The 25,245-nt window shown below is 50.8% G+C and overlaps 2 protein-coding genes across 6 annotated transcripts in view; one reads left to right on the forward strand and one right to left on the reverse strand.

The window, feature by feature from the left end:
* DDB2 (damage specific DNA binding protein 2) overlaps positions 1-15,493 on the forward strand; it is a 24,339-nt gene extending 8,846 nt beyond the window's left edge. For 2 of the 5 annotated variants that reach the window (XM_006157803.3, XM_006157804.3), the window contains 7 exons: positions 9,384-9,529; positions 10,719-10,818; positions 11,042-11,219; positions 11,539-11,681; positions 14,524-14,688; positions 14,824-14,869; positions 15,159-15,493. In XM_006157803.3, the coding sequence (XP_006157865.1) occupies positions 9,384-9,529; positions 10,719-10,818; positions 11,042-11,219; positions 11,539-11,681; positions 14,524-14,688; positions 14,824-14,869; positions 15,159-15,208 (828 nt within the window). In that variant the 3' untranslated portion in view covers positions 15,209-15,493. Of the gene's footprint in view, positions 1-9,383; positions 9,530-10,718; positions 10,819-11,041; positions 11,220-11,538; positions 11,682-14,523; positions 14,870-15,158 lie in introns of all 5 variants that reach the window. The other 3 variants (XM_027775416.1, XM_027775415.1, XR_003550947.1) reach the window with 2 other exon arrangements.
* An 80-nt stretch (positions 15,494-15,573) lies between these two features.
* On the reverse strand, positions 15,574-24,840 carry ACP2 (acid phosphatase 2, lysosomal). The gene is made up of 11 exons (XM_006157801.3): positions 24,678-24,840; positions 23,383-23,478; positions 22,985-23,071; positions 21,067-21,219; positions 20,883-20,981; positions 20,718-20,807; positions 20,152-20,281; positions 19,234-19,316; positions 19,038-19,144; positions 18,756-18,931; positions 15,574-16,464 (listed from the first exon to the last, which is right to left on the reverse strand). The coding sequence occupies exons 1-11, from the start codon at positions 24,723-24,725 to the stop codon at positions 16,331-16,333; spliced, it is 1,203 nt and encodes a 400-aa protein (XP_006157863.1). The 5' UTR covers positions 24,726-24,840; the 3' UTR covers positions 15,574-16,330.
* Between the last annotated feature and the right edge of the window lie 405 nt (positions 24,841-25,245).

Raw genomic sequence — 25,245 nt, forward strand, 5'->3', positions numbered from 1 at the left:
TTTGTTTGTTTGTTTTTGAGAGGTTTTTGGTATAAGGTGCATGCGCTCGCAGAGAGACAGAAAGCAAGAAATCACCCCCCAGGGGGGAAGGCCACGCCACAATCCCTTCTCCTCCATTCTCCTCTTGGGATCTTGGGCACTCACGCACACACGCCTGGTGTGAATTTAAGCCACCGGGTCCAGGACTTGAACCGCCGTCGACTACGTGGGAGTTCAGCGACATAGCCATTATGCTAACTGCTGGCCCCCTTTCTTAAGTTTTTTGTAGTGTCTACTAGCAAAGCATTTGGGCCTAGAGTTTTTATTGAGTTATAATTGTATAATTAACGCACAGTAAGCTGCACATATTTAGAGTACAATTTAATGAGTTTCGACATTTCGTTATATGTATACAACATAAAGCCTTTACCACAGTTACATAATGGGCATGTGTGGGCTGGTCCGATGACATAGTGTTAGCGTAGTGCACTGGGAGCTGGATTCCGCATGGCTGACCATGGTTCAAATCTTGGCCCTGGTAGCTTGAAAAGCACACCAGGCACCTGAGCATGTATGCCTGAAATCCTGATGGAGAGAAGAAATGGAAGAAGAGGGATTGGGGTGTGACCGTGTTCCACTGGGGACCGTGTTCCACTGGGGACTGTGTTCCACTTTCTCTCAGTTTTCCTCCTCTCTAGCTAGTGCATATGCCCTCTGGCAATGAAAGAAAACAAAATGGTAAAGTAATGAACCTGGGGGCCAGGCAGTGAGTGGTATTGTGGTTAAGGTGGCTAATCCTACATGACTGGTTCAAGTCCCAGACCTGGTGGCTTGAAAAACACACCAGGCATGTGAGCATGTGTGTCCCAGTCCAGAGAGAATGGAGAAGGGATTGCAGCATGGCCGCCACCCCCCACCCCCGGGAGTGCTTTCTGACTTTTTCACTTTCCCTCGCTCGCCCTGTCTCTCTCAGGGGAGTACATCTGCCATATAGCAAAACTAACTAATTAAATAAAATGAACATATGTATTACCTCCAAAAGCTTCCTCTTTCTCCTTTGTGATCCGTCCCTCTTTACTCTCTGTCTTTTTTCCTTAGGAACTACTGATTCTCTTTCTATCCTTATAGGCTAATTGCATTTTCTAGAATTTATATATCAAAGGAGTCATAGAATAGCTACTTTTTTTTTTTTTAAAGGTTTTTTCCATAGGATACGTGTGCTCTCTAGAAAGAGACAGAGACAGAGAGAGGGAAAGTGAGAAATCCTTACCCCCCAGGGGAGATGGCCAAACCGCAATCCCTTTCCCTCCATTCTCCTCCTGGGATTGTGGGCACACACGCACACACACCTAGTCAGCAGCCAGGCCCAGGACTCAAATCATAGTCAGCCATGTGGGAGTCTAGTGCCATCCGCTGGCCCCAGAACATCTACTCTTTTTAAATCTAGCTCCTTTCACTTGGTATGTTTATTTGAGATTATTTACATTTTTAAATGTGTATCAATAGTTTTCCTCTTTCTAAATAATGCCCCATTGTATCGATATGCCGAAAATTATCCACTTACCTGCTGAAGAGCGTTTGGATTTTTTCCCAGTGTTTGGCTACTGCAAGAAAAGTTGCTATGAGCAACTCCTATACAAGCATTTGCGTGGACACGTTTTCATTTTTCTTGGGTACATAGCTAGGAGTAGAATGACTGGGTTGTAGGACAGGAATCTTTTAAAGATATTTTATAAATGAGAAAAAAGTTTTAAATATTTATTTTTATATTTATCATTTTGAGTACTTTTCATTCTTTCATGAAATCTTTCAGATTTCCTTTTGGTAACATGTTCCATCTGCCTGAAGAAATTCCTTTAAGGGACCAGCAGTTAGCTATGTCGCTGGACTCCATGGTTCGCGTCCCGGACCCAGTGGCTTAAAACTCACACCGAGCGCGTGTGCGTGCGTGCCCAAGATCCCGAGAGGAGAATGGAGGAGAAGGGATTGCGGTGTGGCCCATCCCCCTGGGGGGTGATTTCTCACTTTCTGTCTCTCTCTGTCTGTCTGGCGAACACACGCGCCCTATAGCGAAAAACCTCTCCAGAAAAAAAAAAAGAAAAAAAAGAAATTCCTTTAACATTTCTCGTAATGCAGATTGGGTAGAAATGAATTCTCTCTATTTTTGTTTATGCAAAAACATATTTGTCTTCATTGTGGGGAAGATATTTTTGCTGGGTATAGAATTCGAAGTTCACAGGCTTTTGAAATTAATTGGGTTTTTCATTTATTTTTACGTAGACAAATAAAAAGTATATATATTTATTACGAACATATTGAAGGTTCATAGTTTTTCTTCATTTCTGATGAGAAGTCTGCTATCTCTATGTTTCTCTCTGTGTGATTTTTTTCTTCTTTTTGCTTTAAAATGATTATGAGACTCAGCCAGGTGGTGGACTTCATAGCAAACTGAACTGCAGTGCTGGAGGTCATGGGGCTGACTGCGGGTTTGCATCTCCAGGTCACCCTGAAAACGTGCCAGGCACTTGCACATATAGCCAAGCTACTGAGAAGCTGGAGGGTTTGGGAAGGGAATCACTAGACCTTCTCGGGGTTGACATCTCTCTCTCTGTGTCTCTGTCACTCATGTGTGTGCTCTCTCTTATGGAAAAAAATGATTATGATGTACCTTGTGGTTTTCTGTATGTTTTGTCTTAGAGATCATTGAGCTTCTTCGATCTGTGGATTTATAGCTATCATCAGATTTGGAAGTATTTAACCATTATTTCTTCACATAGTTTGTTTGTTTGTTTGTTTTTGTTTTTGTCCTCTCTTCTTTTTTTCCCCTATGGGATTCCATTAGATGATTAGTTATTGTTCTGCAGATCACTCAGGCATTGTTAATTTTTTTGTCTTTTTCCTCTGTTTAATTTTGTGTAATTTCTATCATTGACCTTTTGTTTTCCCCAAATAATTATTTTAACTATTTAGTTCATTATTTATTTATTTTAGTTTGACCAGAGAGGGTCAGAGCAAGAAAGAGAAAGTGAGAAAGCAAGCTGCCAGGTCTGGGACTTGAACTATAATCGGCCGTGTGGGAGTCCAGTGCCCTTAACCACCACACCATCTGCTGGTCTCTATCGTTGACTTTTATTTCTGTAATATATAATCTACTGGAATTTCTTTTTTTTTTTCAAGAATTACTTTATTTAACTTTATTTATTATTTTAATTTGATCAGAGAAGGGTACAGTGAGAAAGAGAAAGGGAAAGTGAGAAAGCACGTTGCCAGGTCCAGGACTCGAACCATGGTTGGCTATGTGGGAGTCCAGCACCCTGAACCACCATGCCACCTGCCAGCCCCTTTGTTGTTGTTGTTTGTTTATTTTCAGTTTGCAAGGGGGCATCTCAAGGGAGAGAGAAGAAAGAAAGAGAGAGGGCGTCCTCTATGGGGCGTGGTTACCCCACCATCTTCTCTTCATTTCTTCCTCATTTAGGATTTTGGGCACACACATGCACCTCGCATATTTTCCTTTCTTCTTTTAAAGAATTATTTATGGGCTGTCAGGTGACATGGTAATTAAGGCGCTGGACTCCCACATGGCCAACTGCAGTTCAAGTTCTGGACCTGGCAGCTTACTTTCTTGCTTTCCCTTTCTCTCTCTGTCTTTCTCTGGCCAAATTAAAATAACATTAAATAAAATAAATAATTCTTTTTAAAAATTTATGTTATTTTATTTATTATTATTTAAACTTTGCTATAGGACACATGCACTCACCAGAGAAAGACAGAGAGAGAGAGTGAAAAAGCAAGCCACTAACTCTGGGACTCAAACTGCAGTTGGCCATGTGGGAGTCTACCTCCACACCACCTGCCAGCTCCAATTTCTTGCTTTCTGTCTCTCTGTCTCTGTTTCTCCAGCAAGCACATGCCTCCTATAGCAAAAATCTCTCTTAAAAAGACAAAAAACAAAAAACAAAACAAAAAAAAGACAAAAAACAAAACAAAAAAAAGACAAAAAACAAAAAAAACTTCAGTCTTGGGGCCAGTAGGGGGTATAGTGGTTAAGGCACTGGACTCCCATATGGCCATATGAACTCATGGTTCGAGTCCCAGGCCCGGTTGAAAGTCACACCACCGTGTGTGTGTGTGTGTGTGCCAAAGTCCTGAAAGGAGAATGGAGGAGAAGGGATGGCATGTGGACATCCCCCCCCCCGAGGGGTAACTTCTTGCTTTCTCTCTCTCTGTCTCTCGCTCTGTGTCTCCAGCGAGTACATGTGCCTTATAGCAAAAAATTTCTCAAAAAAAAAAAAGAGGGACCAGCAGTTGCCGTAATGGCTATGTCGCTGGACTCCCACGTAGTCGACCGCGGTTCGAGTTCCAGACCCGGTGGCTTAAAACTCACGCCGGGTCCGTGTGCGTGCGTGCCCAAGATCCCGAGAGGAGAATGGAGGAGAAGGGATTGCGGCGTGGCCATCCCCCCAGGGGGTGATTTCTCGCTTTCTATCTCTCTGTCTGTCTCTGTCTGTCCTGCGAGCGCACACGCCCTATAGCAAAAACCTCTCCAAAAAAAAAAGAAAAGAAAAAGTACTTGAATCTGGGCTTCGGTCTTAGTGAAGGATGATCTGTTTCTAGTTGACCCTTATTTCTAGGGTGCCAAAGATCCTAACTAGAAGCTGGATTGTTTTCCAAGACCCGTCCTCCTTGTCAAGCCTGAAGCCCGGTTTTGTCTCTCTTACCCTGTGAGACTGAGAAAACCTCCACTGGGTTCCTCAGCCTCCGAGCCGCCACTCTCTGTTCAGCTTGTGTGGTTGGCTTCCTCACATCCAGGCCACGGCTTTGTCGGCTTTGTCGTTACGTCGGCCTCGAGAGAAAAAGCCCCAGCCCGCCCTACCTCTGCCGCTCTTCTCCCTTGAGTCTTCCAGCCCTTGCTGCCTTGATGGCTCTCCATTGCCTTCAGAGACTTTCCTTCAGACACGTATTTTACTTATTGTGACTTTTCTCATTCTCAGAGAAGCTGGTCTGATACAAGCCCCTCCACCATCACTGGAACTGGAAATCTCAAAAAGATATTTTGTCTAGGTTTTCTTAGTCCTTCTCAGGGCAAGAGTTGTTCTTTTTTCTTTTTAAAGAATTCTTTTTTTATTTAACTTTATTTATTATTATTATTTTCCAATTTGATCAGAGAGAGAGAGAGAGGGAAAGCAAAAAACACAAGCCACCAGGTCCAGGACCCGAACCACGGTCGGCCATTTGGGAGTCTGGTGTCTCTAACTACCATGCCACCTGCCAGCCACAAGAGTTGTTCTTTTTCCTTATTTTTTTAAAATAATTATTTATTTAATTTTATTTATTCATTCATTTATTTTAATTTGACAGAGAGAGATACAGAGAGAGAGGGAAAGTGAGAAAGCAAGCCACCAGGTCTGGTATTCAAACTGTGGTTGGCCATGTGGGAGTGTTCAGTGCCTTAACCACCACGCCACCTGCTGGTCCCCTGTTTTGTTTGTTTGCTTGTTTGGAGTTTGAAGAATTGTTTTATTTAACTTTTTATCTGTTTATTTATTTATTTTAAATTTGACTAGAGAGGGACAGAGAGAGAGAGGGGGAAAGTGAGAAAACAAGCCACCAGGTCTGGGACTTGAACCGTGGTAGGTCATGTGGGAGCCCAGCACCCTTAATCACCGTGCCATCTACCAGCCTCAAAAGTTGTTCTTAAACACCCAGTCCACTGCTGCTGGGATCACTCATGCATTCAAGTTCATTGTTTTATTAGAGACAAGGCCTCGCTGTGTTGCCCAGGCTGGCCTCGAATTCGAGATCCTGCTGCCTCAGCCTCCCAGGTTGCCGGGTTGTGCCACCAGGCCCAGCTCCTGCATTTTTAACCTGAAATATTTCGATGTCTTATCATTAATGCTTTGACATCAGGCTGACTTTTTTCTCCAAGTAGGCTTCACGGAGGGAAGAGTTCATCTGATCACATATAAACCTTACTCAAATGTGTTCTTATTTTTGTTTGTTTTTAAGGTGTTTTGTTTTTTTTTTTTTGGAGAGATTTTTGCTATAGGGCAGGTGCGCTCGCCAGACAGACAGAGAGAGACATAGAGACAGGAAGCGAGAAATCATCCCCCAGAGGAGATGGTCACAACGCAATCCCTTCTCCTCAATTCTCCTCTTGGGATCTTGGGCACGCACACACACGCGCCCAGCGTGAGTTTTAAGCCACCAGGTCCGGGACGCGAACCGCGGTCGACTACGTGGGAGTCCAGCGACATAGCCATTACGCTAACTGCTGGTTCCCTGTTTTTAAGGTTTTTGCCATAGGGCAAGTGTGCTTGCCAGGGAGAAACAGAGAGAGGGAAAGTAAGAAATTACCTGGGCATGGGGGAATGGCCATGCTGCAATCCCTTCTCTATCCTACTAGGATTTTGGGCACGCATACATGTGGCCCTGGTGTGATTTTCAAGCTTCAGGGTCCGGGATTCAAACTCCATTACCACATGGGAATCCAGTGCCTCAACCACCACGCCACCTGCTGGCCCCTCAAATGATTCTTTATAGGGTTTAGTTTCCATCTTTCTAATGTGGAGACATAATTTGAAGATAGTTGTGAAGCTATCTGATTGCAGATTCTTTTTAAACTTTTATTATTCCTCACTCTAATCCTTTTTGCTTTGTTTTGCTATAGGGCATGTGTGCTCGCCAGAGAGAGGGAGAGAAAGTGAGAGAGTGCCCTCTGAGGTGGGTGGCCATGCCACTGTCCTTTCTCCTCCATTCTGCTTTCTGCATTTTGGGCACACACCAGTGTGTTTTTCAGGCTGCTGGGTCTGAGACTCAAACCACGGAGCTGTCCACATGGGATCCAATGTCTTAACCACCACGCATCTCCTGGCTCCCACCCTAATTTTTTGTTTGTTTGTTTTTGAGAGAGATTTTTGCTAAAGGTCGCATGCATGAGACAGATAGAAAGCGAGACCTCACCCCCTTGGGGGAAGGCCACACCACAATATTTTCTCCTCCATTCTCCTCACAGGATTTTGGGCACGCATGCACACGTACCCGACATGATTTTTTTTTTTTTTTTTGAGAGTTTTTTGCTATAGGGCACGTGTGCTCACCAGACAGAGAGATAGAAAGCGAGAAATCACCCCCTGGGGGGATGGCCACGCTGCAATCCCTTCTCCTCCATTCTCCTCTTGGGATCTTGGGCATGCACGCACATGCGCCCGGCGTGAGTTTAAGCCACTGGGTCCGGGATGTGAACCGTGGTCGACTACGTGGGAGTCCAGCGACATAGCCATTACGCTAACCGCTGGTCCCCCGATGTGATTTTTAAGCCACCGGGTCTGGGACTCAAAATGCTGTCGGCTACGTCGGAGTCCAGCAATGTAACCATTATGCCATCTGCTGGTCCCCTACTCTAATTTTTTATATCACTCATGTTTGTCAACTATGATTTTTGGCGACTCATTTTTATGTAGTTTTTCCAAAGCATTCAACATGGCTTCCACAGAAATAACAGTGACCTGGAACCAGCAGATGGCATAATGTCTACGTCGCTGGACTCCCATGTAGGTGGCCGTGGTTTGAGTCCCAGATCTGGTGGCTTAAACTCACGCTGGGTGCGTGTGCATATGTGCCTAAGATCCGGAGAGGAAAACAGAGGAGAAGGGATTGCAGTGTGGCTATCCTCCCAGGGGGTGATTTCTCACTTTCTGTCTCTCTGCTTTCTGGCGTGTGCATGAACCCTATAGCAAAAACCTCTCCAAAAAAAAAATAGAAGTAACAGTGGCCTTTCTTTTTGCATGTATTTCTTCAGTTTACATGTTTAATTAAAAGACGTGATTACAGCACAGCTAGCATAAACAGGTTTGAAAACAAATACAAATAGGCAAGTGGCGTGGTGGGGTTAAAGGCACTAGATTCCCACATGGCTGACTGTGGTTCGAGTCCCAGATCTGGTGGCTTACTTTCTCGTTTCCCCTTTCTTCTTTTCTCTGGCTCTCTCTGGTCAAATTAAAAAATACTAATAACAAATGGAATTAAATAACTAAATATATTTTAAAAATACAAATAATCCTTGGTTTGGTAAGCACAGAACTCAGTTGGGGGGAACAAAGTATTATCTTATTAGCAGCAAGAGCTGGGCAGCCCATGGGTCTTGGGGAGAGTGGAGCAGGCGGTCAGTATGCCCAGTTAGTGACATGGCGTTGTGTAGGAGACCCGGGGCAGCCCCATGAGGCTGGGTAGCAGCAGCACAGGGAAGAGTTGAAAAGGGAGCTTTCGGAGATGTCACGCTCGCAGGACAGTGCCTGGTGGATAATAAGCACTTCACGTTGAGATGTTATAGGATCGTGATTTTTTTTTTTAATCAGTATGTGGGATGTCTGGAAATACAGGAAGGAACACAGATCTGGCTCCTGCCCTCCTAACCCAGCCACTGCTCTCCTAAAGAGAGCACTGTGGGAATAACACACACGGGGTCCATTCACACACCCTGGGAATACTTCTTGGCAATTAAATGGGATGCACCGTTGCCATAACAACGAGGCTCCTCGGAGGCATTGTGCTGAGTGAAATGAAAGAAGGCAGGCTCAGAAGGTGGCAAAGGGTGTGATTCATTTGTTTGTTTTATGTTTGTTGTTTTGCTATTGCCAGAGAGGGAGAGAGACAAAGAAAGTGAGAAGTCACCTCCTGGGGAAGATGTCTGTGCTGCAATCCCTTCTCCTCCATTCTCCTCTCAGGAATTTGGGCATGTGCTTACACACACACACGTGATCTTGCTTACACACACACACACCCACACACACACACACACACACACACACCTGTGCCCAGCATGTTCCTCAAGCCACTGGGTCCGGGAATAGAACCCTGCAGTCGGCCGTGTGGAATCCAGTTGCCTTAACCACCATGTATATGACATTCTATAGAGGCAAAACTAGATTGATGGGGAACAGATCAGTGGTCGCCAGGAGTTGGAGGTGAGGGGAGAGTGTGATTATGATGGCATCCTAATGTGGATGGTGTTTATTCAAACCCAAACACATATTAAAACTCATAGCACTGTGCACCGAAACCAGTCAAATTTACTGCATGTCAGTTTGACCACTAAAAGGAAAAATAAAGCCTTAAAAAACAGGGAGATCCAGGGACCAGTAGGGGGCGTGGTGGTTAAGGTGCTGGACACTCACACATGGCTGACCACGGTTCCAGTCCCAGACCTGATGGCTTGCTTTCTCACTCCCCGCCCCCCTCGCCCTCTCTGTCTCTCTCTGGTCAAGTAAAAATAAATAAGTGAATGAATAAATAAAAATGAAACAAATCTTTAAAAAAGAAAAGAAGAGCGAGCTCTGTGGACCACATCCCAGTGTCTTGGGGTCCCCGCACATGGATCACTCACTGGTGTTTTCCTTCCTGGTTAGATTGGAGCTGGAGGGAGCATCACTGGGATGAAGTTTAACCCTCTTAATACCGACCAGTTTTTCACCTCCTCCATGGAGGGAATGACTCGGCTGCAAGACTTTAAAGGCAACGTTCTCCGTGTTTTCACCACCTCAGACAACTGCAAGTGAGTAGTTCACTGCGAGGAGATGGGCGTCAAAGTTCTGGGTGTAGTTCTGGTGAGAGCCTTCGGACCCCATTTCTCTCACCCTAATCTGGCGTTCTGAGGAAAGGCCAGGTGTAGCCACTTTCATCTTCCCCCGCCTTTTGCAAACTCTCTTCTGGTCCAGGTGGGTCACTGCTGCGGGAAGGGGATCTGGAGCCCAGCTCTTCTCCAGTCAGGCCTTATCAGTGTAGGCCTTGATCTCACCAGACAGTCAACGTGTTGGCTACAAAGCCAGGGGGAGCAGAGGAGGAACGGAACTTAGGGCCGACTTCCCTCCCTCTCCGAGGGTGTGATGACCTGACCGGTTCCTTGGTGGGAGCTGAGTGGGCAGAATCACATTCCTAAAGTGCTCTGGACTTGTCAAGACCAAACGGCTGGAGAAACTACCAAGTGCCTGTCATTGTGATGTCGGGCCAGACATGACTCCATGGCTCCCTCCGGAATCAGGGGCAGGGTGGGGGCTCGCAGGACTGGGTGTCCCTGCAGCTGGGACCTGCGCTGGCCCCACAGGGTGAGCGATGCACGAGCAGGTGGCTGCACAGACTCGGCTCCAGGTTGCTCTTCTCCGAGAAACTGCAGCTTGAAGACAGTCAGCGGGGATGGCCATAGGCAGCATAGCACGGATTTGAGGGTTTGAGAGGGAAAGGGTGAATTTGAGCTCCCTGGCTGGATATCCAGATCCTGCAGCACCCTCTACCCAGTCCCCTCATCCTCAAGTAGGGGCCAGTGGGTTGTGGTGCTTTTTCCCCTAAATGCTCAGAAGGGGGCAGAAGTTCCTTTCTAAGCAGTCCTGAGGAACAGAGTTGGCCATTCTTGTTTGGTTTTTCATTTCCTTCGGCCCAGAGGGTGGAGAGAATAGCAGACGGGGTTCCTTAGGACCTGGGGCTGTGGGGCCGAGCTAGCCTGGACTTGCCGTTGATCTCTGAGGTTTGGTGGCTTCAGGGACGCTTACTTCCTGGGGCTCCTGGATGCATCACCCCCTTCTGTCTATCCAGACAGCCCGCGTGTTCTTCCCTGGGAAATCCATGGCCAGGCAGATATTCACTCAGCAAATACTTGCCGAGTACCTGCTGTGGGGCGATGCTGGTGCCGCAGCAGTGAGCGGACACCTCTGTCTCCAAGACTGTCACAGCCCAGTCTTTCTCTGCAGCGTCTGGTTTTGCAGCCTGGATGTGTCTGCCAAAAGCCGAATGGTGGTCACGGGAGACAACGTGGGAAATGTGGTCCTGCTGAACATGGACGGCAAGGAGGTGCGAGCTCTCTAGTCGGGTCGTCCCTTCCCTCTCTTATCCCTGCCTCGGTTCTGTGTCCCCACCTGAACCGAGCTCTTCTCTGCAGCTTTGGAATCTCAGAATGCACAAAAAGAAAACATGGACGGCAAGGAGGTGCGAGCTCTCTAGTCGGGTCGTCCCTTCCCTCTCTTATCCCTGCCTCGGTTCTGTGTCCCCACCTGAACCGAGCTCTTCTCTGCAGCTTTGGAATCTCAGAATGCACAAAAAGAAAGTCACGCATGTGGCCCTGAACCCATGCTGTGATTGGCTCCTGGCCACGGCCTCCGTAGATCAAACAGTGAAACTCTGGGACCTGCGCCAGGTTAGAGGGAAAGCCAGCTTCCTGTCCTCGCTGCCGCACAGGCATCCTGTCAACGCAGGTGTGATATTCCAGACCTCATCTCTCCTGCAGACCCTGCCTGTCTGACTGCTCCTGGGGCTTCCCTCAAAGTCTGGAAGCTGCTAGGTCAAACCTTCATCCCGGTAGCATCCGCCGAGCTCATGCCTTGGAACATTTCTGTCTCCAGCTGCCCCACCAGTCGCTGAGTTTCTAGAATATTTTTATCCACAGCCTAGATTCGCCTCCTCCCTTCTGCTCCTGTCTAGAGAGGAGTGGGAGGGAGGGTGCCTCTGCAAGAGAAGGTCCGCGAGGCCCGCAGGGCTGTGGCTCCTCCGCTCATGGGCTTTTTCCTTCCCCAGCTTCTTTCAGTCCTGATGGAGCCCGGCTCCTGACCACAGACCAGAAGAATGAGATCCGGGTTTACTCTGCCTCCCAGTGGGAGTGCCCCCTGGGCCTGATCCCGCACCCTCACCGGCACTTCCAGCACCTCACACCCATCAAGGTGAGTGAGGGAAAGAAGGAAACGCACCGGCCCGTCCAGGTTTTCATTTGTCTTTCTGAACAGTGATGAAATACTTTCCTGAACTTTTTTCAGGCCCACTCTGGTCCACTGTAGGCATCTTCTAAGCTCCCGATCCTCTTTGGTCCTGTCCCAGTACCCGTCAGTGCCCTCCATCCACAGACCAGCCTTGGCCTTCTTTGTCTTGCAGGCTCAGATGCCTTCTAATAATAGAATTCGTTTTTTCCCACTTTTCCTCAGGTTCTTATTCACGGCTTCTCTCTCCTTGGTCCCCAAGACTTAACATCTTTCATCTCCTTCTTAACCAAGCCTCCTTGCAGCCTGAATGGTCATTTCTGTGCTAGGAGTTTATTTGTATTTATTTTTATTAATGTGCTGTCGGGCGCATGTGCTGCTAGAGAGAGAACTCTCCCACGCCCCCTTCCCCAGGAGGAATGGCCACACCAGTCTTCTCCATTCTCCTCTCAAAATTTTAGGCACACATGTACATGAGCCCAGTGTTTCTGAAACCGCCAGGTCCAGGATTCAAACCTTGCAGTTGGCCCTATGGGATCCAGCAGCTTTGGGGTTTTTTTTAGGGATTATTTAATTTTATTTATTATTTTAAAATTTCGTTATAGGGCACATGTGCTTACCAGAGAATAACAGAGAGAGAGAGAAAGTGAGAAAGCAAGCTGCCAGGCTGGGGACTTGAACAGTGGTCAGCCAGGTGAGAGTCCAGTGCCTTAACCACCACATCACCTGCTGGCCCCGGGATCCAGCAGCTTTAACCACCATGCCACTTGGCTGGCCCTAGGGGTTTATATTCTTTCCCACAGCCCGTGTTCGTATCTTCACATGTCACGCTTGTCCTTCTTTGGTGGGTATAGCAGTCGTGGGAGCATCAGCTTCAGGCAGGCAGACACACCTGGCTTAGAAAGCCGGGGGGGGGGGGGGGGATTACTAACAAGGGGGGGGGGGGGCGGGGATTACTAACATGTTGGACCTGTTTCCTCACCTGCAAAAAGCTAATATCTGATGGATAGGGTTGTGAGAATGAATCACTCGCTCCATGGTGCTAGACGCCGTGCCTAGCACTGGGTAAGTACTCAGTCAATGAGTTCGCGCCTGAGCAGCCCGTGTGCCTCGTCACGTTCATGCTCTGATAAACAGCACCGATTCCTCCCCCCCGTTGGCGTTCCCGTTCGTCCATCTGTCCTCGCCTCCCACGTCTAGCCAGGACAGCTTCCTGTGGCGTCTGTGACTTTGCATGTACTGTTTCTTCTTTCTTGCTAACCATCTTCCTTCCTTCCAAACTTCCTTGAGAAGTTTTGTCAGGAAAACCCCATCCAAGCCTGTCATCCGATCTATTCTGCGTGGGGTAATCTGGGAAACAGGGTTCTCCCCCATACAGGGACAGTTACGGGGTTACTTAGGAACTGAGGCCCTATCTGGTTTTGGTTCTGCCCTGTGGGAGGCGACCTCTTAGGCTAGTGTTTGGGTCGAGCTGATGTTGAAACACCAGCTGGTATGATCTCAGAAATGCAAAAGAAAGGCAGCCAAAGGTGTCCGAAGGGCCAAGGAGGTCAACTGGGGATTAAACATTTGCAGTGGTGGAGCTAGCAGGTAGCATTGTGATTAAGGTGCTGGATTCCCACTCGGCCAACTGCAGTTTGAGTCCTGGACCCGTTGGCTTGAAAATCACGCAGGGCACATGTATGTTTGTGCCCAAAATCCTATGAGGAGAATGAAGTGGCATGGCAGGGGGGCTGGGGGTTGGGGGTGATTTCTTACTCTATCTCTGGCAACTGCACGTACTATGGAAAAAACCTAAAAATAAAAATAAAAATTGCAATGGTGGATGCACATAGATTCATGTAGGTCTTATCTTCATTATTAAGTTGTTGGCTCATTAGTGGCAAAGAATACTTTAAGAATTATTTAACTTTGGGACCAGCAGGTGGCATAATAGTTATGTTGCTGGACTCCCACATAGTCAACCATGGTTCAAATCCAGACTCAGCAGCTTGAAACTCACACCAGGGGGCTGGCAGGTGGCGTGGTGGATAAAGGAGCTGGACTCTCACATGGTTGACCCTGGTTCGAGTCCCAGACCTAGCAGCTTGCTTTCTTACTTTCCCTTTCTCTCTCTGGTCAAATTAAAATATAGTAATGACAAATGGAATTAAATACATAATTCTTTTTTTTTTTTTTTTGAGAGGTTTTTGCTATAGAGCGCATGTGCTCACCAGACAAACAGAGAGAGACAGAGAGACAGAAAGCGAGAAATCACCTCCCAGGATGGATGGCCACACCGCAATCCCTTCTCCATTCTCCTCCGGGATCTTGGACACGCACACAAACCCGGCATGAGTTTTAAGCCACTGGGTCAGGGACGCTAACTGTGGTCGACTACATGGGAGTCCAGCAGCATAGCCATTAAGCTAACTGCTGGTCTCAGGAATTAAATAATTCTTTAAAAAAAAATTAAAACTCACGCCAGGTTTGTGTGCATCTATGCCCAACATTGCAATGGCGTGCCCATCCCCATGGGGGGGAGGGGTTGGCAATTTCTCGCTTTCTGTCTCTCTGTCAAGCACATGCACCCTATAGTAAAAATCTCTCCAAAAATTACTATTTAATCTTATTTATTACTTTTAATTTGACCAGAGAGACAGAGAGGGAAAGAAAGTCACCAGGCCTGGGACTTGAACCATGGTCACCCAAGTGGGAGTTCAGCACCTTAACCACCATGCCACCTGCTGGCCCCATCAAAGGATGCTTTTGATGTCCCTCTTGAAAAGTGTTCTAGGTGAGCCCTCGTGACCAGCCTCTCATCTCCTAGGCAGCCTGGCATCCTCGGTACAACCTCATTGTCGTGGGCCGATACCCAGATCCTAATTTCAAAAGTTGTAACCCCTACGAATTAAGGACGATTGATGTGTTTGATGGCAGCTCCGGAAAGATGATGTGCCAGCTCTATGACCCAGAATCTTCTGGGATCATCTCGGTGAGGCCCGGGCCCTCTAACAACGGGAGGAAGCAGGGATTCAGCCTACCTGTCGACCATCAGTCAGTCCTCACGTGCCCTCCTCTGCCTCCGTTAATACCGTCACCCCTCATGATGGCCCTCTTGTCTCTGCAGCTCAATGAGTTCAATCCCATGGGGGACACCCTGGCCTCGGCAATGGGTGAGTAGAAGCAGGACGTATCTCCCACACCCCAAGCCTGGTGCCTCTCCCCAAGACCGAGTGCAGGCTAACGTCAGCCCTGCCACATGGCCTAGGGCCACAACCAGGAAAGGTGACTGGGAGGCGGTGGTTTCTCTGGCCTAGGCCCTCCATCGCCCTTGCTGTCTCGGCCATGGCAGTGCCTGTGGTTTCCTAGTACTCCCCTCCCCGCTCCTAGGTTTCCTGCGCCAGCCCCAAGCTCTGAGGCTGATAATGGACAGTGCAAGTCAGACTGGTCTTATCCCTCTAGGTTATCACATCCTCATTTGGAGCCGGGAGGAAGCTGGGACACAGAAGTGACAGACATTCAAGAAGGTGTGGGCCAAGCAAGGGCTTGAAGAGGTGGCTGTTAAAGGGCCAAAGGATTCACATCTTAGGGCCGCAGCAGGGCACCGTGGCATGGGACACGGGGACTGGGACATGGGCAGTTATCGTTCCACAGTTGGCGATGCGGCTGCCCCAAGGGTCCCTGCTCTGTCTAACCTGGAGCCAGGCTACTTCTCTGACACGTGGTGGCAGGGACCCAGTTGGGATGGTTGACTTGTGCTCACTGTTGACATGGCCAATAAAACCATACTGCACTGAGCTGCTGAGTGGATGGTCCAGCAGGTCCTGGTGGGAAGGCTCCTGGGGTCTCAGTGAAGAAAAGGCACAGTGACAGCACCAACAGTCCAAAACCTTCATTCTCTGAGAGCTGCCTCTGCCCCGGTCTGGGCCACGGTCAAGAGCTGTCCGGCTCACGGCCTGCATTTACCTCAGGTCCCTGAGGCCCAGCTGGGAAGAAGGCAGTTCCACGATCCTGTATGACAGCCCATTCCCGCCCTCTCCCGCCATTCCCTCCCAACTACAAAGACTCTTCCGACCTACCAAAGCTAACGGGGTGACAGAGGTGCCTAACGCATGCTGTCTCTAATGGTGTCTTCAGCCAGAAGAGGACTTGGCTGGCTGGCTGCTGAGTGATTCGGTTCCTTGGTGGTCAAGGTTTCTACCCCAGTGTTGGGCAATGTTTCCTCTAGAGCAAGCACTGACAGGTAAGACTGTGTCCTCTGAGCCATTTGCCAAAGACCCCGGGCTGGGAGAGAAAGAGCAGGGGCTTGATGGCAGCCAGGCGGGTCAGGCACCGACGCCTCAGGGTTCCCATCCCAGGTCCTGTCTCCATCTCAGGTCCTTACGGAGTATAAAAGAGCCCATTCTGCTGGGAGGAAGCCAGAGTCCAGCACAGTACATGGTAAACGTCAGGCATATGAATGCTGAGTGACAGGTGTCGTGGGCCGGGCCGAGCCCCACTCGCTCATCTGGGCTGTGGTGAGCAGGGCAGGCGACTCGGAGTCTCTGGTCCAAGGGCTGAGGAGCAGCCATGGTCAGGAGCAAGGGCCCAGCCCTCCTCCCCTAGGAGGCAGAGGGAAGGGGGCCAGCTGGGTGTCAGGCATGGTCCTCCCCATCTGCGACGTGGCGGTAGCCAGGAGGCTGGGCCTGCATCCGGAAGAGAACGGTGAGGAGCAGCACTATGAGGAGGAAGAGGATGGAGCCGCAGACAGCCAAGGCCACGATCACCTCTGTGCAGGAGGGACAAAAGACAACGTCAGTGTTGCTCGACAAGCACCTCAGCACCTCCCCGGGGCCAGGTCCTGTCTGACACGCGGGGTACACAGGCGGCCAGGACAGGAGATCCCATACATAAGCAAATGAGGACAGGTTAGCGCCTAACGCTATGAAGAAAAAAGCACCATTGATCCGTCAGGTAGGGCGTCACTGAGGAAGTGGGAATTTGAACAGAGACCGGGAGCCAGTGAGTGAGTCCACTAAGGTCCGAGGAAAGAGGTGCCAGAGCGGCAGCCAGAGCAGAGGGCCTGACGTGGGATTGAGCTTTCAGGATCCGTCAGAAAGTCAAGATCCTTGCTTTCTTGCTTTCTCTCTCTTCTCTCTCAACAAATTAAAATAAATGAATGAATAAATAAAATTAAATAAATAATTTTTTTTTTTAAAGAAAAAGGGACCAGCAGGTGGCGTGGTGGTTAAGGCGCTCGCTCACGTGGCCGACCAGGGTTCAGGTCTCTGGCCTGGTGGCTTGCTTTCTCGCTTTCTCTCTCTTCTCTCTCGTCAAATGAAAATGAATGAATAAGTAAAATTAAATAAAGAAGAAAGAAAGTCAGGATCACTAGAACCGGGTGAGCAAGGGCCACGTCGGACATGGGGCAGAAGACTGGGTCACATAGGGCCTGGAAGGCCTCGATGAAGAACTCGCATTTTATTCCTTACACGATGGAAAGCCACTGGAAGATTCTAAGAGTGATGTGAACGGACTCAGGATTTTAAAAAAGAAAATGCCATGCTGAAAGATGGGGGTGGGGGGGCACAGAAAGAATCAGAACAAAGCTGCTTTTCAGTAGTCGAGGGGAGAGCTGCCGGTAAGCTGGACTGGGGGCAACAGCACGTATCCGAAAGGCTGAGCCGGCAGGAGCTGCTAGCGGACAGGGCCTGGTGAGAGAGCGCCATTCACGGTAACGGGGGGACTGTGCCACCAGGTGACTAATGACACGTTTACCTAAACTAGACAGGCGAACCCCTGGCCTCACGGTCAAGGGAACTGGATCCTCCATGGCCACGCAGTTCCACCCCAGCCCTGGCTGCCTGAAAAACACTGGGACACCCAAAATCCCAACAGGACAGAGATGGAGGGGAGGGACTGCCATGTGACCATGTCCCACTGAGGGGATGCTTTCTCTCCGCGGCGGGCACAATTACAAACGGAGAAAGGGCCAGCAGAAGGTGTAGTGACTGTGTCACTGAACTCCCCCGTGGCCGGTCACGGTCTGCATTCCAGACCCTGTGGCTGGAAAGTTGGGCTAGGTGCGTGCACATGCATGCCCACGATTCCGGGAAGAGAATGTAGAAGGAGCTGCAGCATGGCCATCCCCCCCGGGGGGTGATTTCTCACTTTCTCTCATTGTCTCTGTCTCTCTCCTCTCTGGTGAGCACATGCACCCTAAGGCAAAAACCTCTTTTAAAAAAAAAAAAAAGAGAGAGAAACTGGAGGAAGAACAGATGTGGGGGGAAGAGCATGTCGACTCTGAGGTGCTTTGTTTGACATCCATGTGGAGACCTCAGAACAGCTATGAGTCTGTAGCTCCAAGAAGGGTCACAAATCTGCGAGTCACGACAGAAGGACAGCTGTGTGGTGGTGTGTAAAGCCCTAAGCCTGCAGAGGATCAGCTTGGGAGTGGGCTGGGTGGGCCCTGGGTCACCCACGGACGCGTGGGGACGAAAGGAAGATGCCTGTTGGCGGGAGAAAAGCCAGGAGAGGAAGGAGTGGCAGCTGACGAGGTAACACTGCTGAGTGGTGAGAGGAGCGGACTAGGAGCTGGTCACTGGGACAAGCCAGCGTCAGCGCAGTAAGAGGGGACACAGGCTGCCCACGTGGGTCTGTGAACGGCCACGAAAGCAGAGCCAGGGGTCAGGCAGCTCTTTCAAGGATTCTTCCCTCAAGGGCACAGAACCAGAGCAACAGCTGGAAAGATGAGGGTCAGAGGTCTCTGCCTGAGATGGGGAGGGACGTGTGGAGGTGTCAGCCTCTCTGGGGGAGAAGGGGACCAGGGCACAGGTGGAATGAATGGCCCATGTGTCGTCAGATGGTGTGGGGAGCATGGGGCTCTTTCCCCACTGCCCTGAACTCTAAGGCAGGAAGCATAGCGTTTCTGAGGGGGCGCGGGGGCCACCGGAGGAAAATGCTGTCGGGAGGGAAACTGGCCAGGGAGATGTGCCGAGATGGCTGGAAGTACAACAGCCCTCAAGATTTCCGGATGAGAATTCCAAGCCAGGACCAACACAGGAGCGGGTGGCGGCTCACCTGTGTCTGCAGGACTGCTGGTCACCTGGCACTCCTGCTGCCAATCCTTGGGCACGACGGGCTCTGTGAGGCGAAGGAAGTCCTGCAGCGGGCAGCGGTGAGGGCAGCCAGGCAGGGTCAGAGGCCAGGGGTCCTTCTCACTCTCATTCCGAAAGTACATCTCCACCGAGAAGTTTCTGGGGTGACAGAGGCGGGCTGGGAGCTGCTCGCCAGGCTGCGACGAGGCCCTGCTCTCAGCCCCCACCAAGTGCCCCTCTGAGGACAGATGGCAGCTCCACTCACCCGTTATCTTCCTGGTACAGCTCAAATATGTGGCAGGAGGCGTAGGGGGCTTGTTTCCCGTTGTAGACGTTCAGGGCCATCTGCAGCGCGACCAGAGTTGTGTCATGCTGTAAGGGAGGGGCCCCCTATCAGTACGGCTCCCTGTACCCCCAGGAACTGGACAGATGTCGGCACGCTGGGGAGGCCTGGAGCTTACCGCAGAGTACACCAGCAGCTTCGGGAGTTGGGAGGTGGTTGCCATGAGGGTCAAGTTCTTCCGTATCTGAGCCAGCAGGACTCCTGAAGGAGCAGAGTCCCCACCATCAGCAGCCACGGCCACCACTGTCTTCCCGTCAGTCCTATCACGGCTCCTCACCCCCTGCTAGTCCTGGTCGCCAACACTCACACCTCCTTAGGTTCCTGGGGGACCAGGCAGGAGCTCTATAGCACCCCCAGCTCTCTAGGAACCTTCAAACTCACAAAGGACGCGAGATGAAACAAGCTATCTGTATTTCAGCACAGAGGTAGAAACCGTTCATTTATATTGGGTTGTCGGACAAGTTATGACGCATTTTATGGGGAAAAAAAAACACATTGGGACTTTGCTGATGACCCAATGAGTGTGTGACAAGTCCCTGCCAATGTTTGAAGAGTTAGTCCAGTTGGGAACAAATGTCAACTCAGACTGCTTCCAAACACACAGGATGGTGGCTCCATGCCAGAGCAGCTGCCATATGCGGGCTCTGAAAACCACCACGATGACAAAAGGTGTGACAGCGAGTGTGCCCTGGCGCTGGCTCCAGGAAACCGGCATGAATCCTGTCCTCAGCCTTCTCTTACAGTGGCTCCCAGTGGCCCCGCGGAGGTGGTGTTGAGTCGGAGTGGGGGTGGGGAGATGACTCCGAATGGCAGAAAGGAGGCCTACAGACCGGACCATGGTCACACAGTGACACAGGCTAGGCATAAGAACTGGGGAGGGAGGCGTGGGTGACAAGTGAGATGATGAGAGAGGGTCTTTCTGGAAAAGCAGAGGACGTTTCAGTCCAGGAAGAAGTGTGTGACAAAGCCCCAAGGGCAGAGTTTAAATGCCACAGGGTCCTGAGGAGGGGAGTGACATGCTGCTCTTGTCACTCACCCCCCTGAAGCCGGGCCTTCTCCGCCTGCTCATGGATCCCGAAGAGGAAGCGGAAGCTGAAGTCCTTTAGCTGGCTCAGACGCTGCATGGTCTGGGGCGAGGCCCAGGGAGGCAGGAGCAGCCCGTGTGTCTGCTGTGTACCACAGCAGGCAGGTTAGCTCCCAGGCCTGGGCCAGAGCCGCTCCCGGGGTACCCGTGGGGAGGTGCGTGTGTGCAAGGGAGGGAGAGGAGAGTGCGGTGAGGCGGAAGGGCTGGGCCCCTAGAGAGGGAAGACAGGGCCCAGCAAAGGAAGCTCAGATGCGAACAGTGAGGCTCAGCAGAAAGGAGTCTGCTCCCATGAGAGCTCTGGGTGGAGGAGAGGAGGAACTGCTGACGCTGAATAAACCGTTTCCCACTCCAAGGCTGGGTTTCACCCGGGAGGGGAGTTCCTGCATTTCACAAGCAGCCATGTGCCTGGACCTCCCTGGTGGCCATGATGGCAACCAAGCTGTGTTGTACCGTCCTGGTGACCAGGGCCTGCTCTGGCAGGGGCAGGGGGGAGCACGCGGGCACCCGGGCAGGCTCACCTCACAGAAGAGGGTATCATAGACATTCCAGACTGTCTCCAGGGTCAGGTCTGGAAGTCCTGTCTCGTTGGCCACCATGTCCAGAAAGTGCTATGAGGAATGGACCAGATCAGCACCGCCCTGGGAGGAGGGTGGCCTGGCGACCTCGACCTCGGCGCCACTCACCGCATTGCGAATACTCTCGCTCTCATACTCCGGGGTCCTCCGCGTCTCGTTCTGCAGCTGCTCGTAACGGGGACATGGGCCCAGTGGGAACTTCAGCAGCTGCAGAGGAGGGAGTTGGGATGGCCAGGCCCGTGACCAGAGCCATCACCCTCACCACCTGCAGAGCAGGGCTGGCCAGTCTTACCCTGTCCTCGGCGATGGGCACGGTGTGGACAGGGATGGGCTGCCACGAGATGTTGGGATTGAAGCGCTGCATCCCATCGGGAGGGAAGAGGCCAGCCAGGTTGGCCTCGGCACTCATGAGAGTTCGGTCAAAGTCTGTGCTACGCACGTAAACCTGCGAGGATGTCACCTGTGGGTGGGGAGCGCTTCGGCCCCTCAGGGGGGCCCCCTGGGGCGCCTGTTCCAGATGCTGGCCCAGCACATTACAACCTCACCATGCACCAGGCCTCCCCCATGGCCTTCAGCCCAGCTGGGCTCCTCAGCACTCTGCAGAACCCCGGAGGGAATGGCTCAGGGGCTGCCTCTAGTTCAAATGCCCCTTCTTCCAGGTCAACAGCGCTTGGTAAGGCTCTGCGGTTGTCTGGTGTTTTAACACCTATCTCCCTGTCTACACCTGGGTCCTTGAGGGCAGAACCGTCTCCAGTCACTCCCCAGCTGCCCTCTATAAACTGGCTGAGAGACCGAGAAGGAAAAATCAGATAAAGAACAGAGATAGTGGCACCAGCAGATGGCGTAATGGTTACGTCACTGGACTCCCACGTAGCCGACTGCAGTTCGATTCCCAGACCCAGAGGCTTAAAACTCACGCCCGGCACATGTAAGTTTGTGCCCAAAATTCCAAGAGGAGAATGGAGGAGAAGGGATTGTGGTGTGGCCATCCCCTTTGGGGAGTGACTTCTTACTTTCTATCTCTGTCTCTCTGGGCAAGTGCATGTGCCCTAAAGCAAAGATCGGCGTGTCCCAAAAGGAAAAAACCCTCTCCCAAAAAAAAAAAAAAAAGAACAGAGACAGTAGCTTGTGAAGAGTGAGGAGGGGACTGGAAACTGGGAAGGGCACACTCAGGATAGAGCTGGGCCTCAAAGCAACAATAACATCTAGAGATTCATGACACAGCTGTGAGAGTGGAACCCAGAGGAACAGCTGCCTGCATCCCTAGGGTGGGGAGAAGTCCCCGAGGAGCCAGCACACCTGCCCATCCTCCCTGACACGCCCTAACCACACGTGTCTTCCTGCTGCCCTCAGTCTCAGTCCTGCCTATTATCATCTAATACCATCCTACATTCTTTTCTTAAGAAAAATTATTTAATTCCATTTGTTATTATTTTTTATTTTGACCAGAGAGAGAGAGAGAAAGGGGACCTGAGAAAGCAAACTGCCAGGTCTGGGACTCGAACTGCAGTAGGTCACATGGGAATCCAGCACCTCGAACCACCACACCACCTGCTGGCTTCCCCCACTATATTCTAAGTTCCATGGAGAAAGAGATCATATCTATTTGGTGGACCATTACATGTAAAAGAGCTCTAATAATACAGCGCTTGGCCCTTATTAGGTGCCAAATAAATGTCCTGGATAGAAAGACAATCTATAGGGACCAGCAGATGGCATAATGGTTATGTCACCAGACTCCCACGTAACTGACCATGGTTTGAGTCCCAGATCCAGTGGCTTAAACTCATGCCAGGCACATGTGCATTCATGCCTAAAATCCCAAGAGCAGAATGGAGGAGAAGGGACTGCGGCATGTCCATGTCCCCGCCTCCCACCACACCACCCCCCACCCCATGATTTCTCGCTTTCTGTCTCTCTGGGCAAGTTCACACGCCCTATAGCAAAAATCTCTTTCTCTCAAAAAAAAAAAAAAAGAGACAATCTATATTTCAGATTCAGAATCACTCTGGCAGGCTCTTCCTTAGATGCTTGAACAGTTTTGCCTCTTCACAGCCGAGCATGGGTGACTCAGCCTCTAGGTCTATGTTAGATGTCTGTCCTGTAGCTGTAACCAGCTATGCAGGAGGGAGGCCCAAGTGCCCAGCCTCACCCTCAGGCTCCCTGAGGGCAGGAGTGATTCTCCTCGCCTCCTGAGTGCCCCGCCTTACCTCTTGCCAATGGTAAGAGGTGTTTAGAAAACCATGGTAGCGCCGCCGCAGAGCCTGGCCCAGCTCCCAGTGCTGCAGCATCCCCTCCTGTGGGCAAACCCAAAGGTTAAGAGGGTCTAGAGAGAAGCAAACCGAGTCCCATGCGTTCAGGCAACTGTTGCTTTCTAAATCTACTCCTGGCTGGAAGCAGCAGTGGGGTAATCTAATCTCACAAGTCATTTATTAAGTGGGCACTTGTGCACCACGCTGTCTGAGGCACAAAAAAGTAAGGTTAAGAAATCGGACCAAAGTCTGCACCCGCGTGGAAAATGGCAGCTTAGGAGGCCTCAAGGTCTAGCCTGCTCTAGAGGTCACTCATTCTCTAGCTCACCCTAAGGGCAGGCTGGCTTTTGACTTACCTTGGTTAGTTGACCAAACCCCTGGGGCCAGTCCTCTTCCTGATAAGGGTCCTTGGGGTACGTCTTCACTGGTGAACGGTCTCCATGTCGGTATAGCTGAAGAAAGGTATGTTGGGACCAGCAGTTAGCATAATGGCTATGTTGCTGGACTCCCATGTGGTCGACCCCGGATCAAGTACCGGACCCAGTGGCTTAAACTCACGCCAGGCGCGTGCACGTGTGTGCCCAAGATCCCAAGAGGAGAATGGAGGAGAAGGGATTGCGGAGTGGCCATTCCCCCTGGGGGGTGATTTCTCGCTTTCTGTCTCTTTATCTCTCTGTCTTTCTGGCAAGTGCATGTACCCTAAAGCAAAAACCTCTCCAAAAAAAAAAAAAAAAAGGAAGGAAGAAAGAAAGGAAGGAAAGAAAGAAAAGAGAAAGAAGATAGAATAAGTTTTGTCCATTGGCCAGAGGGGTATCCTAGGCTGGGGCATAGGACTAACCTTTGCCCCATGTTGGGGAAGGAAGCCTCACTCCCTCTGGATCCCCACTGCAAGGGACCCCAGTTCAAGGGTCAGTAACTTCTTCCAGGTTCTAGAGATTCTCTTTATCTCTCTGTCTTTCTGGCAAGGGCATGTACCCTAAAGCAAAAACCTCTCCAAAAAAAAAAAAAAAAAGGAAGGAAGAAAGAAAGGAAGGAAAGAAGGAAGAGAGAAAGAAGATAGAATAAGTTTTGTCCATTGGCCAGAGGGGTATCCTAGGCTGGGGCATAGGACTAACCTTTGCCCCATGTTGGGGAAGGAAGCCTCACTCCCTCTGGATCCCCACTGCAAGGGACCCCAGTTCAAGGGTCAGTAACTTCTTCCAGGTTCTAGAGATTCTAATTTGGCTAGGCAAGGCCACTGGAAAGGCAAAGCCAAAGGTATAGGTGGGAAGGGAAAGGAGAAAATGAAAGTAATGTACATGGGGGGAAACTGGAAAAAAAGATCACCACTGTTTTTTTTGGGTAAAGGTCTCAGCCACTCAACCACACCCCCGTCCCCAGCCCAAATGGCTCTAACTTCACACAGAACTCTAACCACCCTAATTCGTACTCCGACCCACCCCCAAAACCCCTAAGGTCCACATCAATTCTGAACGTACCCTCCAACTCCCCAGTCCAGCTGTCTCCCCCCAAACCAACTCCCCCTCCTCCTGACACCCCCGACCCGCAGCACGAGCTGCGCCCTGCCCTCCGAGCTGCGCCCTGCGGCGGTTGCACTGGGCTTTGCCCTTTCGGCTGCCGCGAACTCTTTGGTGACCCCTTCTCTCATTACCAAGGTAACAAAGCGCAGACTGTGGGCCTCGGTAGGTGGCATCACCATCAGGTTCACGCCGAGCAGGAGCTGGAGAAGAGCTGCTCGGCTCCAGGCAGACTGTCTGCCCGCCCTCCCCCGCTGAAGTCTATGCACCAGAGAGGCTGGAACCCCTTCGGTGGCACCTGCAGCAGCAGCCCGGACGCACCCGTAAGGACACACGCCGGAAGCGCGATCGCCGCCATCTTGCTAAAGGAGAAGTAGCGAAGGAAGAAGGCGCAATCTGGGAGGGAATGCGTTTCGGAATTCCGCAATCTGGCCGTGGTGGAGGAGCGTGGGAATGTAGTGCGCGACCTAGAGCTGCAAAAAGGGCTTAAAGACCTCTTTTTGGTAAAGACAGAGTTGAGCTCGTGTTTACCTCTGCTCTAGGAGACCCTGTACCAACGCGGCGGTTGCACTGGGCGGGGCCGTGGGCGGGGCCGGGGCCGTGGCCGTGGCGGGGAGACTGAGCGCCCTTTGGGCTGGAGTACTGCCTTGCCTGACCCCGGAGCAACAGCAGGCGCAGAATTAAGGCGAGGGTTGGAAAAGT

Source organism: Tupaia chinensis, unplaced genomic scaffold (genome assembly GCF_000334495.1).
Source record: "Tupaia chinensis unplaced genomic scaffold, TupChi_1.0 Scaffold000561_1, whole genome shotgun sequence".
NCBI lineage: Eukaryota > Metazoa > Chordata > Mammalia > Scandentia > Tupaiidae > Tupaia > Tupaia belangeri.